Source organism: Salvelinus fontinalis, chromosome 1 (genome assembly GCF_029448725.1).
Source record: "Salvelinus fontinalis isolate EN_2023a chromosome 1, ASM2944872v1, whole genome shotgun sequence".
NCBI lineage: Eukaryota > Metazoa > Chordata > Actinopteri > Salmoniformes > Salmonidae > Salvelinus > Salvelinus fontinalis.
The window spans coordinates 12,822,946-12,845,139 of NC_074665.1; the positions used below are offsets into that span (position 1 = coordinate 12,822,946).

The window sequence follows — 22,194 nt, forward strand, 5'->3', positions numbered from 1 at the left end:
GGGATAGAGAGATTAGAGATGGAGAGGGCCATGGGAGACGGAGAAGGAGATAGGTTGGAGGGAGCGAGGGGGGAGAGAAAGAGATTTTACATTTTGAGAGCAAGAGCTGTAACAAACTGTCTGAATAAGAGAGCAGCAGGAACAGGTTTTCCTTTGCTGGTCCAAAGATGTCAGTGAAGATGGTAAAAATAGTTTTTGAGTCTGCACTCGTCCCTATGACAGCCACAGTAGAAAGCGTTGTTCATACTGTAATATGGGGGTGGCAGCGTAGCCTAGTGGTTAGAGTGTTGGACTAGTAACCGAAAGGTTCCTAGATTGAATCCCCGAGCAAGGTACAAGGTACAAATCTGTTGTTCTGCCCCTGAACAAGGCAGTTAACCCACTGTTCCTAGGCTGTCATCGAAAATAAGAATTTGTTCTTAAGTGATTTGCCTAGTTAATAAAAATAATAATCCACTTAAGCAATAAGGCCAGAGGAGGTGTGGTATATGGCCAATATACCATGGCTTAGGGCTGTTTTTACGCACGACGCAACACGGAGTGCCTGGATACAGCCCTTAACCGTGGTTGGCCATCACAAACCTCCGAGGTGCCTTATTGCTATTATAAACTGTTTATCAATGTAATTAGAGCAGTTAAAATAAATGTTTTGTCATACCTGTGGTATACGGTCTGATATACCACGGCTGTCAGCCAATCAGCATTCAGGACTCGAACCACCCAGTTTATAATTTGGAATCACAGTTCTATGTTCAGCAGGCTTCTAAGAGCGTCTGCAAACAGAACATTCAAACATGAAAACATTCCACCTTAGACCTCTGTACCACTCGGGAGACCTAAAGCACTGCATCGTAGTGTTGCGGCGTCACTACAGCCTGGGGTTCACAACCGGCCGTGACTGGGAGTCCTACAAGGCAGGGCAAACAATTGGCCCAGCGTTGTCCGGGTTAGGGGAGGGTTTGTCTGGGGGTCTTTACTTGGCTCATCGCGCTCTAGCGACTACTTGTGGCGGGCCAGTGCCTGCAAGCAGACACGGTTGTCAGTTGAACAGTGTTTTCTTCGATGCATTGGTGAAGCTGGCTTATGGGTTAAGTGAGCGGGTGTTAAGAAGCAGAGCGGCTTGGCGGGTCATGTTTCGGAGGACGCATGACTCGACCTTCGCCCTCTGTTGGGGATGATGAGACAAGATTGCAATTGGATATCATGAAAAAGTGAGTACATTTTTTTAACAAAGAATTCCTCCCTGAGATACACATAGATGAACAAGCTCATTCTAGAGAGAAAGAGAGGGAGACACAGAAAGGGGGAGAGAGAGAGACAATGCTACAAAGAAAATGTATCTCTGTCAGTGAAAGTCTGAGATGTTTTGACCCTTGTATCTCTGCCAGTGAAGGTCTGAGACATTTTGACCCTTGTATCTCTGCCAGTGAAGGTCTGAGACATTTTGACCCTTGTATCTCTGCCAGTGAAGGTCTGAGATGTTTTGACCCTTCTATCTCTGCCAGTGAAGGTCTGAGATGTTTTGACCCTGGTATCTCTGCAGTGAAGATCTGAGACATTTTGACCCTTGTATCTCTGTCAGTGAAGGTCTGAGACATTTTGACCCTTGTATCTCTGTCAGTGAAGGTCTAAGACGTTTTGACCCTTGTATCTCTGCCAGTGAAGGTCTGAGACATTTTGACCCTTGTATCTCTGCAGTGAAGGTCTGAGACATTTTGACCCTTGTATCTCTGCCAGTGAATGTCTGAGACATTTTGACCCTTGTATCTCTGCAGTGAAGGTCTGAGACATTTTGACCCTTGTATCTCTGTCAGTGAAGGTCTGAGATGTTTTGACCCTTGTATCTCTGCCAGTGAAGGTCTGAGACATTTTGACCCTTGTATCTCTGCCAGTGAAGGTCTGAGACGTTTTGACCCTTGTATCTCTGCCAGTGAAGGTCTGAGACGTTTTGACCCTTGTATCTCTGCCAGTGAAGGTCTGAGATGTTTGACCCTTGTATCTCTGTCAGTGAAGGTCTGAGACATTCTGACCCTTGTATCTCTGCCAGTGAATGTCTGAGATGTTTGCCAAGATCATCAGAAGACAAGACACCACTTCTCCACAGAGTCTATATATTATGCAGTATGTCTCTCTGCAGCAGGGCGGAGGGGATGCTAATGTCTAAAGTAGAAAGTGACAGGATATGAAGTTGCTGTTAGATTCTGCATTTTATTCACATGCAAGCAGAGTGTGGGCTCAAACAAAAACGTGTAGTCATGTACACCCTGGAACAGGACTGAAGAACACTGCTCTAGTAGTGAAGCAATACAAGACACTAACAATCAGTCTAGACTAGAATACTTCTCTCATTTTATGGTAAAATGGTGCAGTTGAGAGATTGAGAGATATTCTCATTGATTAGGGGTCAAACAGGAGTGGAAGGGACTGTATTCTGCCTTCAGAGCGAATCAGCCCGATGCATAGTCTATATTTTCAGGTCTGACACAGCAGCGAGATATGTTTTGTGTTTTGGGACCTGTGGTCATATCTGAGAAGGGAAAACACACAACAACTCAATGGAAACACCATCACTCTCATTGTAGAGACTGAGCTGACAGTAAAACTCTGAGGTTGAGAGTGATGGACAATGGGATCACTGATCAACACTTCAGTTATCTGATAATCAGAGTTCATTCTAATCAGAATCTGATCTTCAACGAGAGAGAACACAGTATGTTTGTTGTTTTGAAGAGTGTTCAGAAACAGAAAGAACAGACAGGAGAGATGGCAAGCTCGCACACACACACACACACACACACACACACCTGGGAATTTGTTGCACACGCATCATTTTGTTCCAGTGCTTGCTTTTCAACCATGCTGTCTCTCCTCTTTCTTATTGTCCTGTCCTGTCTTCCCTCAATTAAACTAATGAGGAGAAAAGCAGGCTGCTGCCAGCTCCTCTCTGGCATGGGCTTATACATAGACCTGCCTGCTGCACTCACAGCTAATCAACTCCTCTCTGGCATGGGCTTATACATAGACCTGCCTGCTGCACTCACAGCTAATCAACTCCTCTCTGGCATGGGCTTATACATAGACCTGCCTGCTGCACTCACAGCTAATCAACTCCTCTCTGGCATGGGCTTATACATAGACCTGCCTGCTGCACTCACAGCTAATCAACTCCTCTCTGGCATGGGCTTATACATAGACCTGCCTGCTGCACTCACAGCTAATCAACTCCTCTCTGGCATGGGCTTATACATAGACCTGCCTGCTGCACTCACAGCTAATCAACTCCTCTCTGGCATGGGCTTATACATAGACCTGCCTGCTGCACTCACAGCTAATCAACTCCTCTCTGGCATGGGCTTATACATAGACCTGCCTGCTGCACTCACAGCTAATCAACTCCTCTCTGGCATGGGCTTATACATAGACCTGCCTGCTGCACTCACAGCTAATCAACTCCTCTCTGGCATGGGCTTATACATAGACCTGCCTGCTGCACTCACAGCTAATCAACTCCTCTCTGGCATGGGCTTATACATAGACCTGCCTGCTGCACTCACAGCTAATCAACTCCTCTGCTAGCCTTCCAGCACTATGCACAGCACATTCAACCCTACGTTGAACGTTACTTAACCAATTCCTATTTCATGACTGCTAATTCCCATTCCAATTCCAATTCTACGGCCGATTCAATCCTCACTAAGCGATAATGTTCAGGAAGAGAACACCGAGAGGTCACTCCTCAAAGGGTTAAACTCGCAAACAATGAGGAGGCTGCTTCCAGTCATAGAAATAGAATCTCATTCTAGTTCTGTGGATTCAGTGCTGTCCCACTGCTCCGTTAGAATAAGACAGTAGGACAAGGGACCGTGTATAACAGAATAGGGCCTATTAGAATGAGGCTAGGGGACCGTGTATAACAGAACATGGACTAGTATAATGAGGCTAAGGGACCGTGTATAACAGAACATGGACTAGTATAATGAGGCTAAGGGACCGTGAATAACAGAATAGGGACTATTAGAATGAGGCTAAGGGACCGTGCATAACAGAATAGGGCCTATTAGAATGGGGCTAAGGGACCGTGTATAACAGAATAGGGCCTATTAGAATGAGGCTAGGGGACCGTGTATAACAGAATAGGGACTATTAGAATGCGGCTAAGGGACCGTGTATAACAGAATAGGGCCTATTAGAATGGGGCTAAGGGACCGTGAATAACAGAATAGGGCCTATTAGAATGAGGCTAAGGGACCGTGTATAACAGAATAGGAACTATTAGAATGAGGCTAAGGGACCGTGAATAACAGAATAGGGGGATGAGTCCCACAGTGGGTGTTCAGAGGGAGATGAGTCCCACAGTGGGGGTTCAGAGGGGGATGAGTCCCACAGTGGGTGTTCAGAGGGGGATGAGTCCCACAGTGGGTTCAGAGGGGGATGAGTCCCACAGTGGGTGTTCAGAGGGAGATGAGTCCCACAGTGGGTGTTCAGAGGGGGATGAGTCCCACAGTGGGTTCAGAGGGAGATGAGTCCCACAGTGGGTGTTCAGAGGGAGATGAGTCCCACAGTGGGTTCAGAGGGAGATGAGTCCCACAGTGGGTTCAGAGGGAGATGAGTCCCACAGTGGGTTCAGAGGGAGATGAGTCCCACAGTGGGTTCAGAGGGAGATGAGTCCCACAGTGGGTGTTCAGAGGGAGATGAGTCCCACAGTGGGTTCAGAGGGAGATGAGTCCCACAGTGGGTTCAGAGGGATATGAGTCCCACAGTGGGTTCAGAGGGAGATGAGTCCCACAGTGGGTTCAGAGGGAGATGAGTCCCACAGTGGGTTCAGAGGGAGATGAGTCCCACAGTGGGTTCAGAGGGAGATGAGTCCCACAGTGGGTTCAGAGGGAGATGAGTCCCACAGTGGGTTCAGAGGGAGATGAGTCCCACAGTGGGTTCAGAGGGAGATGAGTCCCACAGTGGGTGTTCAGAGGGAGATGAGTCCCACAGTGGGTGTTCAGAGGGAGATGAGTCCCACAGTGGGTTCAGAGGGAGATGAGTCCCACAGTGGGTTCAGAGGGAGATGAGTCCCACAGTGGGTTCAGAGGGAGATGAGTCCCACAGTGGGTTCAGAGGGAGATGAGTCCCACAGTGGGTTCAGAGGGAGATGAGTCCCACAGTGGGTGTTCAGAGGGAGATGAGTCCCACAGTGGGTGTTCAGAGGGAGATGAGTCCCACAGTGGGTTCAGAGGGAGATGAGTCCCACAGTGGGTTCAGAGGGAGATGAGTCCCACAGTGGGTTCAGAGGGAGATGAGTCCCACAGTGGGTGTTCAGAGGGAGATGAGTCCCACAGTGGGTGTTCAGAGGGAGATGAGTCCCACAGTGGGTTCAGAGGGAGATGAGTCCCACAGTGGGTTCAGAGGGAGATGAGTCCCACAGTGGGTTCAGAGGGAGATGAGTCCCACAGTGGGTTCAGAGGGATGTCATAACTCTACTGTGAAGATCTGAAGGAGGTTGCAGTGGGTCCGCTCTACAGCACCCTCTCTCTCCCCTGCAGAGGGAGATAGGGCCGCTTTATGGCGGTCGTAAAATACTCTGCCTCTGGGTTAAGTAGTATGGGAGATTGGAATGTAACTGTGGAACACAGAGAGAGACACTTGGACATCAAAAGGTTGAATAATTGAACAGCATTTCTGTATTCAAAGCAGTTGGAGTGGTCAGTGGACACTTAAGGGACAGTCATGTCGAGTTTGTCTGATTTGGTGATCTCATGAAGGACAGGAGACACACATTACTGTGTCTTTGGTTGAGTACACATCTCAATTATGGGGTTTACATCTAAATGTTGTATAAAATATATGATCAAATATTAAACTATTTGTGAGAAGATGAAATGTGATGTTAGCCTTCTAAACAAGATAATTGTTTTCATATAAAGTTTTTAACTAGTCAGTGACCACACCCCGTGAGCACAGACATTTACATTGACGTCATGGAACGCCCCCTTTTCTCATAAAAGGACTCGTGACAAAATGTACAGTTAGTCAAGATAACGCAGGGGCAGGGTCCCCGTGTTGACATGGCTACAACTCCAAACCAAAACACATCGGGTGATGCTGGTGAAGTGGTTCAAGATACAACTCTACCAAAACACACCGGGTGATGCTGGTGAAGTGGTTCAAACTACAACTCTACCAAAACACACCGGGTGATGCTGGTGAAGTGGTTCAAACTACAACTCTACCAAAACACACCGGGTGATGCCGGTGAAGTGGTTCAAGCTACAACTCTACCAAAACACACCGGGTGATGCTGGTGAAGTGGTTCAAGCTACAACTCTACCAAAACACACCGGGTGATGCTGGTGAAGTGGTTCAAGCTACAACTCTACCAAAACACACCGGGTGATGCTGGTGAAGTGGTTCAAGCTACAACTCTACCAAAACACACCGGGTGATGCCGGTGAAGTGGTTCAAGCTACAACTCTACCAAAACACACCGGGTGATGCCGGTGAAGTGGTTCAAGCTACAACTCTACCAAAACACACCGCGTGATGCTGGTGAAGTGGTTCAAGCTACAACTCTACCAAAACACACCGGGTGATGCTGGTGAAGTGGTTCAAGCTACAACTCTCCCGAAGGACAAGACCAGAGAACGCTGAGATCCTCCCCACGCTGAAATGGTGAAGAAATCTACTAACTAAAGACCGATTATTCAGTCTGCAGCTGTTTAAGTACTTTAGTCTGGTAAACACATCTGCTCTAAGAACATTTACCAAGTGGCACTCTGACGTATCCATTATAACAACCTACAACTACGACAGACTTTGATCTCTGGTGGACAAACCAGAGGCTTTCTGTCAACTGACTATTATACAGCAGACGGACCGGCGATCACAGAGAGAGAGACAACAAAGGCATACACTCGTAAATATGGGAATTGCTATTTATTTTCTAATGAGCAGTTGTTCATGTTCAACGTATTAGCATTTCATGAGTGTAGTTATCAACTGTATTATTGTGAATCCACTCTAAGTTTCCCACTCTTGAACTGTCCCCACCCCTTTCCTTTGTCTACCAAGCCATCATATTGGTTTAGCCCACCAGGGACTTTTCTATCTTGTCAGTAACCAATGTATGACCTAGTGTGTGTTTATGTAATTCTGTGAGTGACTAGTTAGTTAGTAAATATATAATTTAGCCAATTTGTAAATCGCTGATTCATGATCTATGTTAGGGTTTGTGCAGATATCCAAGGGTTTGTGACGTTTAGTAATGAGACTGACGAGGTAACAATACATTAATAGAAGACTGTAATCGATAAGATAATAAAATATCTGAAGAGTTATATTTTGGGAAATTGAAACTCTATACAACAATTTTCCCATGGTGCTCCGACTTCCTAGTTAATTACTATTCCGTGATTAGTTTAATTACGTAATAATTACACATAGAGAATTGATAAATATAACAGTCTTCACATTTAATGACAGCAAACGTTATGACAGGGGGGTGAGTCCCACAGTGGGTGTTCAGAGGGGGATGAGAGACAGAAACACACACAGAGAGAGAGAGAGAGAGAGAGAGAGAGAGAGAGAGAGAGAGAGAGAGAGAGACAGAGAGACAGAGAGACAGAGAGACAGAGAGACAGAGAGAGGAGGTGAGCACTGGGTTTCTTTGCAACATTAAACATCCTAATCAATACCCTCCACAGACCACTGTCTCCAAACAAGGACACCAGGAAGGGGAGTTGACCCCCCTGAAGGACGACATCACCACCCAGACCCAGTGACTGAGACATAATGGAATGGATTGTGTGCATTTCCTGCATGGGCTATCAGGCCAATTCTATGGTTTTCCTTTGTTATGTTTTAGCAGTGTCAGTTACACTGACATACTGTCCTCAGGGGACCGATTCACACTCCTGTCACAACTAACTGCGCACGTGCACACGTTGGCTGCAGAAATACATGTAATACAACTGTAACCTGTGTGTGTGCGTTCGTATGTATGTATGTATGTATGTATGTATGTATGTATGTATGTATGTGTGTATGTGTGTGTGTGTGTGTGCACGCGAAAGAAAACACCCCTGGTTTAGAATGTGCCCAGCCTTTCTGAGCAGTGTGTTGTTTTTATAGTTACATATCTCCCATAGGATTCACCGGAATGAGGAAAACAAGACCTCTCCCTGTTGTGTCCTCCTTCTCTCCTTCCTACGTTCCCTCTCTCCTTGTCTGCAGAAAAGCTGTGAAGCAGACCAACCCCTTCAGTAGGACTTCCCTGCAGTCTTCAGTCAATCCCATAGTAAGCTCAAATTCTGTGTACAAATGGATGCAGCACAAACTGTTATCTGCAGGATAACAAGGAACAAAAATGTGTGTTTGGAGACGTAGAGAGGTGGTTGTTGAAGAGACGGTAGAGCTGTAATAACAGCAGGTACGTGGAGACGTAGAGAGGTGGTTGTTGAAGAGATGGTAGAGCTGTAATAACAGCAGGTACGTGGAGACGTAGAGAGGTGGTTGTTGAAGAGATGGTAGAGCTGTAATAACAGCAGGTACGTGGAGACGTAGAGAGGTGGTTGTTGAAGAGATGGTAGAGCTGTAATAACAGCAGGTACGTGGAGACGTAGAGAGGTGGTTGTTGAAGAGATGGTAGAGCTGTAATAACAGCAGGTACGTGGCGTGACAACCCTGTCATCAGATGTAAAGTCCAGCTCTGCTAACCAATAAGGTCCCAACAGGCCTCAGCGGGTCTGGGCACATAGCTTCAGGTCAGAGTGTGGCCTAGAGCCAGCCTTGGTCTGTCTTACAAAGGGTTCCAAGCATGATCATTAATATGTTTTCCTCCTCGCATAGTGTTTCTAGAATACACGGAAATGTCTGCATCTGTATTGGAACATGTTTGCTGATTCCTTACGGTATAGAACAGCAGGTTGCCTCGCTGCATCAATAAATGCCTGCTTTGATGCTAAGCATGGAAGTTCTCTTCTTCATCTGATTATTACCACATCTCAATCTGCCAAACCTTCTGGCTAAATAGCACTTCTGATGAAAACAGGATGCACCAGAGAGATGTGAAGAGATGAAGGCTGGGTGCAGAGAGGAAGACTGGGTGCTGGGCGCAGAGAGGAAGGCTGGGTGCAGAGAGGAAGGCTGGGTGCAGAGAGGAAGACTGGGTGCAGAGAGGAAGACTGGGTGCAGAGAGGAAGACTGGGTGCAGAGAGGAAGACTGGGTGCAGAGAGGAAGACTGGGTGCAGAGAGGAAGACTGGGTGCAGAGAGGAAGACTGGGTGTAGAGAGGAAGACTGGGTGCAGAGAGGAAGGCTGGGTGCAGAGAGGAAGGCTGGGTGCAGAGAGGAAGACTGGGTGTAGAGAGGAAGGCTGTGTGCAGAGAGGAAGGCTGTGTGCAGAGAGGAAGACTGTGTGCAGAGAGGAAGACTGGGTGCAGAGAGGAAGGCTGGGTGCAGAGAGGAAGGCTGGGTGCAGAGAGGAAGACTGGGTGTAGAGAGGAAGGCTGTGTGCAGAGAGGAAGGCTGTGTGCAGAGAGGAAGACTGTGTGCAGAGAGGAAGACTGGGTGCAGAGAGGAAGGCTGGGTGTAGAGAGGAAGGCTGGGTGCAGAGAGGAAGGCTGGGTGCAGAAAATGGGAGAGAGAAATGGAGCTTGTTCTCTTCTGATCTTTCTCCTCTTTCTCTCATGTCTCATCCTGTCTTCATCCTTTTATCTTCTACTGTCTCTCTCTTTCTCCAACACTCTGTATTTTCCCTTTCCCTTACTCTTCTTCTTTCTGAATGAAGTGAAGATACATCGCCCTTTATTTTTATCCTCAGTTCTACTGATGTGCCCACACACTCAGTTCCCCCTCCTGCCCACTCTCTCAGCAGCTACTCTTCCTGGGGTCCAGCCAAATTAAGGCAGTTTATACAATTTTAAACACATTACAATACATTCACAGACTCTGTGCCCTCAGGCCCCTACTTCACCACATATATACAGTAGAAGATCCATGTGTACATCTGTGTATAGTGCATGTGTGTGTGTGTGTAGTGTGCATAGTGTGTGTATAGTGTGTGTGTAGTGTGTGTGTGTAGTGTGTGTGTATAGTGTGTGTGTATAGTGTGTGTGTGTGTCTAGTGTGTGTGTAGTGTATGTGTGTGTGTGTAGTGTGTATAGTGTGTGTGTGTAGTGTGTGTATAGTGTGTGTGTGTAGTGTGTGTATAGTGTGTGTCTAGTGTGTGTGTGTGTGTGTGTGTGTGTAGTGTATGTGTGTGTGTGTAGTGTGTATAGTGTGTGTGTATAGTGTGTATAGTGTGTGTGTATAGTGTGTGTGTGTATAGTGTGTGTGTATAGTGTGTGTGTACAGTGTGTGTGTATAGTGTGTGTGTGTGTATAGTGTGTGTGTGTGTATAGTGTGTGTGTAGTGTGTGTGTAGTGTGTGTATAGTGTGTGTATATAGTGTGTGTGTATAGTGTGTGTATAGTGTGTGTGTATAGTGTGTGTGTATAGTGTGTGTGTATAGTGTGTGTATAGTGTGTGTATAGTGTGATAAGCTCCTTTCCTGAGGACGGCTCACCTCTCACAGTTCTGGGTGACTTTAACCTCCCCATGTCTACCTTTGACTCATTCCTCTCCGCCTCCTTCTTTCCACTCCTCTCCTCTTTTGACCTCACCCTCTCACCTTCCCCCCCTACTCACAAGGCAGGCAATACGCTTGACCTCATCTTTACTAGATGCTGTTCTTCCACTAACCTCATTGCAACTCCCCTCCAAGTCTCCGACCACTACCTTGTATCCTTTTCCCTCTCGCTCTCATCCAACACTTCCCACACTGCCCCTACTCGGATGGTATCGCGCCGTCCCAACCTTCGCTCTCTCTCCCCCGCTACTCTCTCCTCTTCCATCCTATCATCTCTTCCCTCTGCCCAAACCTTCTCCAACCTATCTCCTGATTCTGCCTCCTCAACCCTCCTCTCCTCCCTTTCTGCATCCTTTGACTCTCTATGTCCCCTATCCTCCAGGCCGGCTCGGTCCTCCCCTCCCGCTCCGTGGCTCGACGACTCATTGCGAGCTCACAGAACAGGGCTCCGGGCAGCCGAGCGGAAATGGAGGAAAACTCGCCTCCCTGCGGACCTGGCATCCTTTCACTCCCTCCTCTCTACGTTTTCCTCTTCTGTCTCTGCTGCTAAAGCCACTTTCTACCACTCTAAATTCCAAGCATCTGCCTCTAACCCTAGGAAGCTCTTTGCCACCTTCTCCTCCCTCCTGAATCCTCCTCCCCCTCCCCCCCCCCCCCTCCTCCCTCTCTGCAGACGACTTCGTCAACCATTTTGAAAAGAAGGTCGACGACATCCGATCCTCGTTTGCTAAGTCAAACGACACCGCTGGTTCTGCTCACACTGCCCTACCCTGTGCTTTGACCTCTTTCTCTCCTCTCTCTCCAGATGAAATCTCGCGTCTTGTGACGGCCGGCCGCCCAACAACCTGCCCGCTTGACCCTATCCCATCCTCTCTTCTCCAGACCATTTCCGGAGACCTTCTCCCTTACCTCACCTCGCTCATCAACTCATCCCTGACCGCTGGCTACGTCCCTTCCGTCTTCAAGAGAGCGAGAGTTGCACCCCTTCTGAAAAAACCTACACTCGATCCCTCCGATGTCAACAACTACAGACCAGTATCCCTTCTTTCTTTTCTCTCCAAAACTCTTGAACGTGCCGTCCTTGGCCAGCTCTCCTGCTATCTCTCTCAGAATGACCTTCTTGATCCAAATCAGTCAGGTTTCAAGACTAGTCACTCAACTGAGACTGCTCTTCTCTGTATCACGGAGGCGCTCCGCACTGCTAAAGCTAACTCTCTTTCCTCTGCTCTCATCCTTCTAGACCTATCGGCTGCCTTCGATACTGTGAACCATCAGATCCTCCTCTCCACCCTCTCCGAGTTGGGCATCTCCGGCGCGGCCCACGCTTGGATTGCGTCCTACCTGACAGGTCGCTCCTACCAGGTGGCGTGGCGAGAATCTGTCTCCTCACCACGCGCTCTCACCACTGGTGTCCCCCAGGGCTCTGTTCTAGGCCCTCTCCTATTCTCGCTATACACCAAGTCACTTGGCTCTGTCATAACCTCACACGGTCTCTCCTATCATTGCTATGCAGACGACACACAACTAATCTTCTCCTTTCCCCCTTCTGATGACCAGGTGGCGAATCGCATCTCTGCATGTCTGGCAGACATATCAGTGTGGATGACGGATCACCACCTCAAGCTGAACCTCGGCAAGACGGAGCTGCTCTTCCTCCCGGGGAAGGACTGCCCGTTCCATGATCTCGCCATCACGGTTGACAACTCCATTGTGTCCTCCTCCCAGAGCGCTAAGAACCTTGGCGTGATCCTGGACAACACCCTGTCGTTCTCAACTAACATCAAGGCGGTGGCCCGTTCCTGTAGGTTCATGCTCTACAACATCCGCAGAGTACGACCCTGCCTCACACAGGAAGCGGCGCAGGTCCTAATCCAGGCACTTGTCATCTCCCGTCTGGATTACTGCAACTCGCTGTTGGCTGGGCTCCCTGCCTGTGCCATCAAACCCCTACAACTCATCCAGAACGCCGCAGCCCGTCTGGTGTTCAACCTTCCCAAGTTCTCTCACGTCACCCCGCTCCTCCGCTCTCTCCACTGGCTTCCAGTTGAAGCTCGCATCCGCTACAAGACCATGGTGCTTGCCTACGGAGCTGTGAGGGGAACGGCACCTCAGTACCTTCAGGCTCTGATCAGGCCCTACACCCAAACAAGGGCACTGCGTTCATCCACCTCTGGCCTGCTCGCCTCCCTACCACTGAGGAAGTACAGTTCCCGCTCAGCCCAGTCAAAACTGTTCGCTGCTCTGGCACCCCAATGGTGGAACAAACTCCCTCACGACGCCAGGACAGCGGAGTCAATCACCACCTTCCGGAGACACCTGAAACCCCACCTCTTCAAGGAATACCTAGGATAGGATAAAGCAATCCTTCTGCCCCCCCCCCCCCTTAAAAGATTTAGATGCACTATTGTAAAGTGGCTGTTCCACTGGATGTCATTAGGTGAATGCACCAATTTGTAAGTCGCTCTGGATAAGAGCGTCTGCTAAATGACTTAAATGTAAATGTAAATGTGTGTGTATAGTGCACAGGAGGCTGGTGGCACCTTAATTTGGGAGGACGGGCTCATGGTAATCCAGGCTGTGTCACATCCAGGAGTCCCGTAGGGCGCATTGGCCCAGCATCTTCCAGGTTTGGCCGGGGTAGGGAAGGGTTTTGTCGGGGTAGGCCGCCATTGTAAATAAGAATTTGTTCTTAAATGACTTGCCTAGTTAAATAAAGGTAAAATAAATAGAAATATTTGAATAAATGGCTGGAGTAGAGTAAGTGGAATGGTAAACATGGTTTGATGCCATTCCATTCACTCCGTTCCAGCCATTATTATAAGCCGTCCTCCCCTCAGCAGCCTCCACTGGTATAGTGTGTATAGTGTGTGTGTGTATATAGTGTGTGTATATAAGACCAGATCAAGAGCAGGGTCAAAGCATTACCTGGTTCGAATCCCCGGGCCGACTAGGTGAATACTCTGTCGATGTGGCCTTGAGCACGGAACTTAACCCTAATTGCTAAGTTGCTCTGGAAAAGAGCTTCTCCTAAATGACTCAAATGCAAATGCATCATCTGCTCTCAGCCTGTGGCAGATATCCTATTAATTGTAACAATGAGATGAAGTGATAGAGAGATTAGGGATGAGTGATGCATGGCAGGGAAAGAGAGAAGGGAGAGGCAGGGAGCGAGGGAAGCGAGAGGCAGGGAAAGAGAGAACCGAGAGGCAGGGAGCGAGAGAAGGGAGAGGCAGGGAGCGAGAGAAGGGAGAGGCAGGGAGCGAGAGAAGGGAGAGGCAGGGAGCGAGAGAAGGGAGAGGCAGGGAGCGAGAGAAGGGAGAGGCAGGGAGCGAGAGAAGGGAGAGGCAGGGAAAGAGAGAAGGGAGAGGCAGGGAGCGAGGGAAGCGAGAGGCAGGGAAAGAGAGAAGGGAGAGGCAGGGAGCGAGGGAAGCGAGAGGCAGGGAGCGAGGGAAGCGAGAGGCAGGGAAAGAGAGAAGGGAGAGGCAGGGAGCGAGGGAAGCGAGAGGCAGGGAAAGAGAGAAGGGAGAGGCAGGGAGCGAGGGAAGCGAGAGGCAGGGAAAGAGAGAAGGGAGAGGCAGGGAGCGAGGGAAGTGAGAGGCAGGGAGCGAGAGAAGGGAGAGGCAGGGAGCGAGAGAAGGGAGAGGCAGGGAAAGAGAGAAGGGGAGAGGCAGGGAAAGAGAGAAGGGGAGAGGCAGGGAAAGAGAGAAGGGAGAGGCAGGGAAAGAGAGAGGGGAGAGGCAGGGAAAGAGAGAAGGGGGAGGCAGGGAAAGAGAGAAGGGAGAGGCAGGGAAAGTGAGAAGGGAGAGGCAGGGAAAGTGAGAAGGGAGAGGCAGGGAGCGAGGGAAGGGAGAGGCAGGGAGCGAGAGAAGGGAGAGGCAGGGAAAGAGAGAAGGGGGAGGCAGGGAAAGAGAGAAGGGAGAGGCAGGGAAAGAGAGAAGGGAGAGGCAGGGAAAGAGAGAGGGGAGAGGCAGGGAAAGAGAGAAGGGGGAGGCAGGGAAAGTGAGAAGGGAGAGGCAGGGAAAGAGAGAAGGGAGAGGCAGGGAGCGAGGGAAGGGAGAGGCAGGGAAAGAGAGAAGGGAGAGGCAGGGAGCGAGGGAAGCGAGAGGCAGGGAAAGAGAGAAGGGAGAGGCAGGGAGCGAGGGAAGCGAGAGGCAGGGAAAGAGAGAAGGGAGAGGCAGGGAGCGAGGGAAGGGAGAGGCAGGGAAAGAGAGAAGGGAGAGGCAGGGAAAGAGGGAAGGGAGAGGCAGGGAAAGAGAGAAGGGAGAGCCCCGTGTGGCTCAGTTGTTAGAGCATGGCGCTTGCAACGCCAGGGTTGTGGGTTCGATTCCCACGGGGGACCAGTACAAAAAAAAAGTATGGATGTATGTACTTGTAAGTCGCTCTGGATAAGAGCGTCTGCTAAATGACTTAAATGTAATGTAAATGAGAGGCAGGGAGCGAGGGAAGCATGAGGCAGGGGCGAGAGAAGTGAGAGGCAGGGAGCGAGAGGCAGGGAGCGAGGGAAGGGAGAAGAAGGGAGTGACGGAAGCGAGAGGCAGGGAAGGGAGAGGCAGGGAGCGAGGGAAGGGAAAGGCAGGGAGCGAGGGAAGGGAGAGGCAGGAAGCGAGGGCAGGGAGCGAGGGGCAGGGAGTGAGGGAAGGGAGGGGCAGGGAGCGAGGGAAGGGAGGGGCAGGGAGCGAGGGGCAGGAAGCGAGGGAAGGGAGAGGCAGGGGCAGGGAGCGAGGGGCAGGGAGCGAGGCAAAGAGAAAAACAGTGATGAAGAGGGGAGAGATATGAAATAAATGGGGACCCCTAACAAACCCCAGGAAGAGTAGCTGCTGCCCTGGCAGGAACTAATGGGTATCCCTAATAAACCCCAGGAAGAGTACTAATGGGGACCCCTAACAAACCCCAGGAAGAGTAGCTGCTGCCCTGGCAGGAACTAATGGGGACCCCTAACAAACCCCAGGAAGAGTAGCTGCTGCCCTGGCAATAACTAATGGGGATCCCTAATAAACCCCAGGAAGAGTAGCTGCTGCCCTGGCAGGAACTAATGGGGACCCCTAACAAACCCCAGGAAGAGTAGCTGCTGCCCTGGCAGGAACTAATGGGGACCCCTAACAAACCCCAGGAAGAGTAGCTGCTGCCCTGGTAGGAACTAATGGGGACCCCTAATAAATACTAATACAAATTGAATTCAGACCTATAGCGTTTCCGCTGAATGATGGTGTTTACACTATCTATATAGTCCAGGTCAAGTAGGTTATCTTTATGCAAATATCATATATGGTCCCATAGAATTAACGTGGAACGGAGGTGATGCACAAGGCCTGGACCGTAGTTGACTAGGCTACTGCAAAAAATATATTTCAAATCAAATGTTATTTGTCACATACACATGGTTAGCAGATGCTAATGCGAGTGTAGCTAAATGCTTGTGCTTCTAGTTCCGACAATGCAGTAATAACCAACGAGTAATCTAGTAATCTAATCTAACAATTCCACAACTACTACCTTATACAAACAAGTGTAAAGGGATAAAGAATATGTACATAAAGATATATGAATGAGTGATGGTACAGAACGGCATAGGCAAGATGCAGTAGATGGTATCGAGTACAGTATATACATATGAGATGAGTAATGTAGGGTATGTAAACATAAAAGTGCATAGTTTAAAGTGGCTAGTGATACGTGTATTACATAAAGATGGCAAGATGCAGTAGATGATATAGAGTACAGTATATACATATACATTATATTAAGTGGCATTGTTTAAAGTGGCTAGTGATACATTTTTTATCAATTTTCATTATTAAAGTGAGCTGGAGTTGAGTCAGTATGTTGGCAGCAGCCACTCAATGTTAGTGATGGCTGTTTAACAGTCTGATGGCCTTGAGATAGAAGCTGTTTTTCAGTCTCTCGGTTCCAGCTTTGATGCACCTGTACTGACCTCGCCTTCTGAATGATAGTGGGGTGAACAGGCAGTGGCTCGGGTGGTTGTTGTCCTTGATGATCTGTATGGCCTTCCTGTGACATCGGGTGGTGTAGGTGTCCTGGAGGGCAGGTAGTTTGCCCCCGGTGATGCGTTGTGCAGACCTCACTACCCTCTGGAGAGCCTTACGGTTGTGGGCGGAGCAGTTGCCGTACCAGGCGGTGATACAGCCCGACAGGATGCTCTCGATTGTGCATCTGTAGAAGTTTGTGAGTGCTTTTGGTGACAAGCCAAATTTCTTCAGCCTCCTGAGGCTGCGCCTTCTTCACAACTCTGTCTGTGTGGGTGGACCAATTCAGTTTGTCCGTGATGTGTACGCCGAGGAACTTAAAACTTACTACCCTCTCCACTACTGTCCCGTCGATGTGGATAGGGGGGTGCTCCCTCTGCTGTTTCCTGAAGTCCACAATCATCTCCTTTGTTTTGTTGACGTTGAGTGTGAGGTTATTTTCCTGACACCACACTCCGAGGGCCCTCACCTCCTTCCTGTAGGCCGTCTCGTCATTGTTGGTAATCAAGCTTACCACTGTAGTGTCGTCCGCAAACTTGAAGATTGAGTTGGAGGCGTGCATGTGTAACCAATGTGAAATGGCTATCTAGTTAGCGGTGGTGCGCGCTAATAGCCTTTCAATCTGTGACGTCACTTGCTCTGAGACCTTGAAGTAGTGGTTCCCCTTGCTCTGCAAAGGCCGCGGATTTTGTGGAGCGATGGGTAACGATACTTCGTGGGTGACTGTTGTTGATGTGTGCAGAAGGTCCCTGGTTCGCGCCCGGGTCGGGGCGAGGGGACGGACTAAAGTTGAACTGTTACACATGGCCACGCAGTCGTGGGTGAACAGGGAGTACAGGAGAGGGCTCAGAACGCACCCTTGTGGGGCCCCAGTGTTGAGGTTCAGCGGGGTGGAGATGTTGTTACCTACCCTCACCACCTGGGGGCGGCCCGTCAGGTAGACCAGTACCCAGTTGCACAGGGCGGGGTCGAGACCCAGGGTCTCGAGCTTGATGACGAGTTCGGAGGGTACTATGGTGTTAAATGCTGAGCTGTAGTCAATGAACAGCCTTCTCACATAAGTATTCCTCTTGTCCAGATGGGTTAGGGCAGTGTGCAGTGTGGTTGCGATTGCGTCGTCTGTGGACCTATTGGGGCGGTAAGCAAATTGGAGTGGGTCTAGGGTGTCAGGTAGGGTGGAAGTGATTTGGTCCTCAAAGCACTTCATGATGACGGAAGTGAGTGCTACGGGGCGGTAGTCGTTTAGCTCAGTTACCTTAGCTTTCTTGGGAACAGGAACAATGGTGGTCCTCTTGAAGCATGTGGGAACAGCAGACTGGGATAAGGATTGATTGAATATGTCCGTAAACACACCAGCCAGCTGGTCTGCGCATGCTCTGAGGACGCGGCTGGGGATGCCGTCTGTGTCTGCAGCCTTGCGAGGGTTAACACGTTTAAATGTTTTACTCACGTCGTCAGTTGTTATTTGGGGAATAGCCTAGTGACTTATAACAGTACACTGTAACATATTGCCGTAAATTTACAGCAACACATTCACAGTTAGCTACTGTAATTATATATTACAGTACAGTACTGTAAAGAGCAATGTATTATGGGGGCTCAATGGTGCTCCGCTACACTGCTGTAAAATTGTACAATACAATTTTACAGTAAATACTCTATTACCCTGTATATTTACAGCAGCATACTGTGAATTATGCTGCATTGTCGGAAAATGTTGTGGGCAGCAAAATAATCTCTGGCTCATTAACTATTCTAGTGGATCTGCAAGTCTGCAAATCAAGCATGTTTCACGGCTTTGTTGGCCCATGTATGCTTTGTCTCAACCAATCACGTTCTTATTGATTATGTTCAACTGACATGTTCAGTTCTTATTGAATTATGGGGACATGGACATGACAGTCTACAGGCCTTGAAAGTCACCACATTCTAAAAGGAAAACATAATATGTAATGCTTGAATGAGGAAATCAACAAAACCTAATTGACTGCATAAACGAGGTTAAGTTATCCCTAATCATTATTGCAACCTACAAAGAACAATTGCATTGCATTGATGACAGGCGAAATGTACTAACTTCTATTTATGGTTCATTTATTACATTGTAATATTGTAACCCATTGTTTGCAATCACCAACAGACCACTGTGCAGAGTATTTGGTTTTTCTTGCAATATTGTGACAACAGCAGGGAAATGATTTCCCCGTCCACGTCAGAAAGGCCCTAGGAATCCCTTCAATAAATTGATGTCAGAAAGTAGCAAAATATTCAATTGCGGTTGCACATTTCGAAGACTATTACATACTATTTGTCAAGATGCACGGACAAATGTACCTTCGCATACTGATCTAGAAGCCTTCCATCATAAAGGCCTTTGTTTGAGAAGAACATCTGAGCTCGCCAATAACGAACCGCTACCCGGTGCATTGACATCGGGGATGCGGTTGGCTGCAAACGGCTTTCCCATATGCTACTTACCCGATTCGAGATCTTGCTGGTCGTACCATGGCTCTTCCTCGTCGGTGACAAATTCCTCCATTCCTAGCATCGAGACACGGATACCACCATCCACGTTGTCCTGGAAGCCAGCAAAGACGTGCCTACCAGCCGGCTACACAATCAGGCACACACGCAATTTCGCTGTCCGCCCGCCTCTGGAATAACGTTAGCTCATCTTTCTTCAGATTCTGAACGCAGCCGCAACACTCGAATGAGGAAAGAGCTGCGACGTTAACGGATGAAGCAGGCTAAATATATATATTTTTCTTGGCAGCAGATTAAACAAAATGACACATAAAGACAAGAGACTCGAACACTATTTTAAAAGCATGCTGTGTAAATTGGCCAATTATTGTTTCTTATAGACCCCTTTCCAGTACACGACACACTGACGTCATGCACAGATACGCAAGTCTCTTGTCTGCAGTAAGAAAGCCGTGACCATCTGCGCCCGGTCAACATAGCCTCGATTTACGGTTCTATTTCTTCTAAACAAAATTACTTTTTGGGGGGGGGGGGGGTTCTCATACGCTGACACGGATGGTTTGATTCCAGCTTGAACAGTCACTAAGATTATTTGGTTGTGATCTTTGCAAAATAACTATTTTGGATGCATCAGTTGTTAGCTAGAATGCTAACGCTCATTGACATAGGCTGTAGCAAAAGCTAGCCAAAGACCCATTTTACTGGTTGGTGTTGAACTGTTTTTTAAGTGTAATGCAGTTGATTTGCGATGATGACACAAACATTATATTAAGAAGGACATTCATACGATTCCAATTATAATCCCAAAGTAGTGTGAAATGCACTCATGTAAATAGATGGATTTTTTTTGCCTTCGCTATAAGAAGTTGGTGTTCCGCCACCAACTTGCGCGCATTACCCTCACGCGTCAGTGTTTGCAAACTCAGAAACGGGTCTGTTGGGGGCTTTGTTTGGTCTAAAGCAAAACAGGGTTGTTGACACGTGTGTGTTTCTGTCTCTGTTACTTCCACCTCTCGCTCTCTCTCAATCCCCCGTCCCATCCTGTTCCAAGAACCGCTAGAGAGAGAATGTGTAGTTTACAGACGTGGCAGACGTCTCAATTGTCTCCTCCTCCTTTCCTAACACTATTACAAACAGAGCAGAGCGGATGTTTTGACTGGGCACAGCAGATTTGAGATAGGAATTTTAACACAGACGGTTTTAAATTTAACACTTTCATAGAAATGTGTTCAACTAACACGTGTCAAAGTGCTGATAGACTAACACCCTGAGAGTGTGGGTCTCTAACTCTGACTTAAATGAACACTTTATATGAATTGATGCTGTTACACTTTCTCAGTGTTAGGAAATTAACAACTGTGGTGTGACAGTAACTTGTTTTGGGGTTTTGTTTTAACACTGTAGGGTGTTATTTCCATATTGATTGTGTAACATTATAACTTTACGTCACATCTGTTATAATTGCCCAGGGTACCTTTCCAGTAAATGTTTGAGTTACCAGTAACACCTATGACTGTGTTTGCTAGTCACAGATACATTATTGTTGCTTTCAGTCACGTAGCCTTGACCAAGTGAGTGACCAAGTCTTTATGACAATACATGACATATATCATAAAGACATACTATATTTCAAACCCACTGGTGTTAACCCCACTAGAATCAACACTCAGATATAACACTGGTGTTAACCCCACTAGAATCAACACTCAGATATAACACTGGTGTTAACCCCACTAGAATCAACACTCAGATATAACACTGGTGTTAACCCCACTAGAATCAACACTCAGAAATAACACTGGTGTTAACCCCACTAGAATCAACACTCAGAAATAACACTGGTGTTAACCCCACTAGAATCAATACTCGGATATAACACTGGTGTTAACCCCACTAGAATCAACACTCAGATATAACACTGGAGTTAACCCCACTAGAATCAACACTCAGATATAACACTGGTGTTAACCCCACTAGAATCAACACTCAGATATAACACTGGTGTTAACCCCACTACTAGATTCAACACTCAGAAATAACACTGGTGTTAACCACACTAGAATCAACACTCAGAAATAACACTGGTGTTAACCCCACTAGAATCAACACTCAGATATAACACTGGTGTTAACCCCACTAGAATCAACACTCAGAAATAACACTGGTGTTAACCCCACTAGAATCAACACTCAGAAATAACACTGGTGTTAACCCCACTAGAATCAACACTCAGATATAACACTGGTGTTAACCCCACTAGAATCAACACTCAGATATAACACTGGTGTTAACCCCACTAGAATCAACACTCAGATATAACACTGGTGTTAACCCCACTGGAATCAACACTCAGATATAACACTGGTGTTAACCCCACTAGAATCAACACTCAGAAATAACACTGGTGTTAACCCCACTAGAATCAACACTCAGATATAACACTGGTGTTAACCACACTAGAATCAACACTCAGAAATAACACTGGTGTTAACCCCCCTAGAATCAACACTCAGAAATAACACTGGTGTTAACCCCACTAGAATCAACACTCAGATATAACACTGGTGTTAACCCCACTAGAATCAACACTCATATATAACACTGGTGTTAACCCCACTAGAATCAACACTCAGATATAACACTGGTGTTAACCCCACTAGAATCAACACTCAGATATAACACTGGTGTTAACCCCACTAGAATCAACACTCAGATATAACCCTGGTGTTAACCCCACTAGAATCAACACTCAGATATAACACTCATAACCTCAACATTGAGAATTTAAAACCCCGCAAATTTGCTGTCCGTACGGTGTTCACACTTTATTCTCCAAATGTGTTCCAGTTGGAGGCAGCCATGTTGTAGAGATGAAAATATTACAAGTCTGTGAAGTATGATTAAATAAATGAGTGCAGGCCTACACATACACAATTATGCTTCATGCAAGAAATTAATGCATTGAAATACATCACGTTGTAGCTGTGTTGCCTGAGGGCCAATTGAGTAGCAGTGAATCACGCTATTGAGCATCATTTACATCCCCTGAATTACCCCCCAGGTGTGCAGCAGAGCAGAAAATATTTAATGTCACGTTTGAGTATACACACATA

At 47.7% G+C, this 22,194-nt stretch overlaps 1 protein-coding gene across 1 annotated transcript in view; it reads right to left on the minus strand.

Moving 5' to 3' along the window:
• The window catches only part of LOC129816751 (cerebellar degeneration-related protein 2-like), a 28,783-nt gene extending 9,268 nt beyond the window's left edge, over positions 1 to 19,515 (minus strand). Inside the window, exon 1 of the mRNA XM_055871640.1 lies at positions 19,076 to 19,515. Within this exon, the coding sequence (XP_055727615.1) occupies positions 19,076 to 19,145 (70 nt within the window). The 5' untranslated portion in view covers positions 19,146 to 19,515. The remainder of the gene's footprint in view (positions 1 to 19,075) is intronic.
• Between the last annotated feature and the right edge of the window lie 2,679 nt (positions 19,516 to 22,194).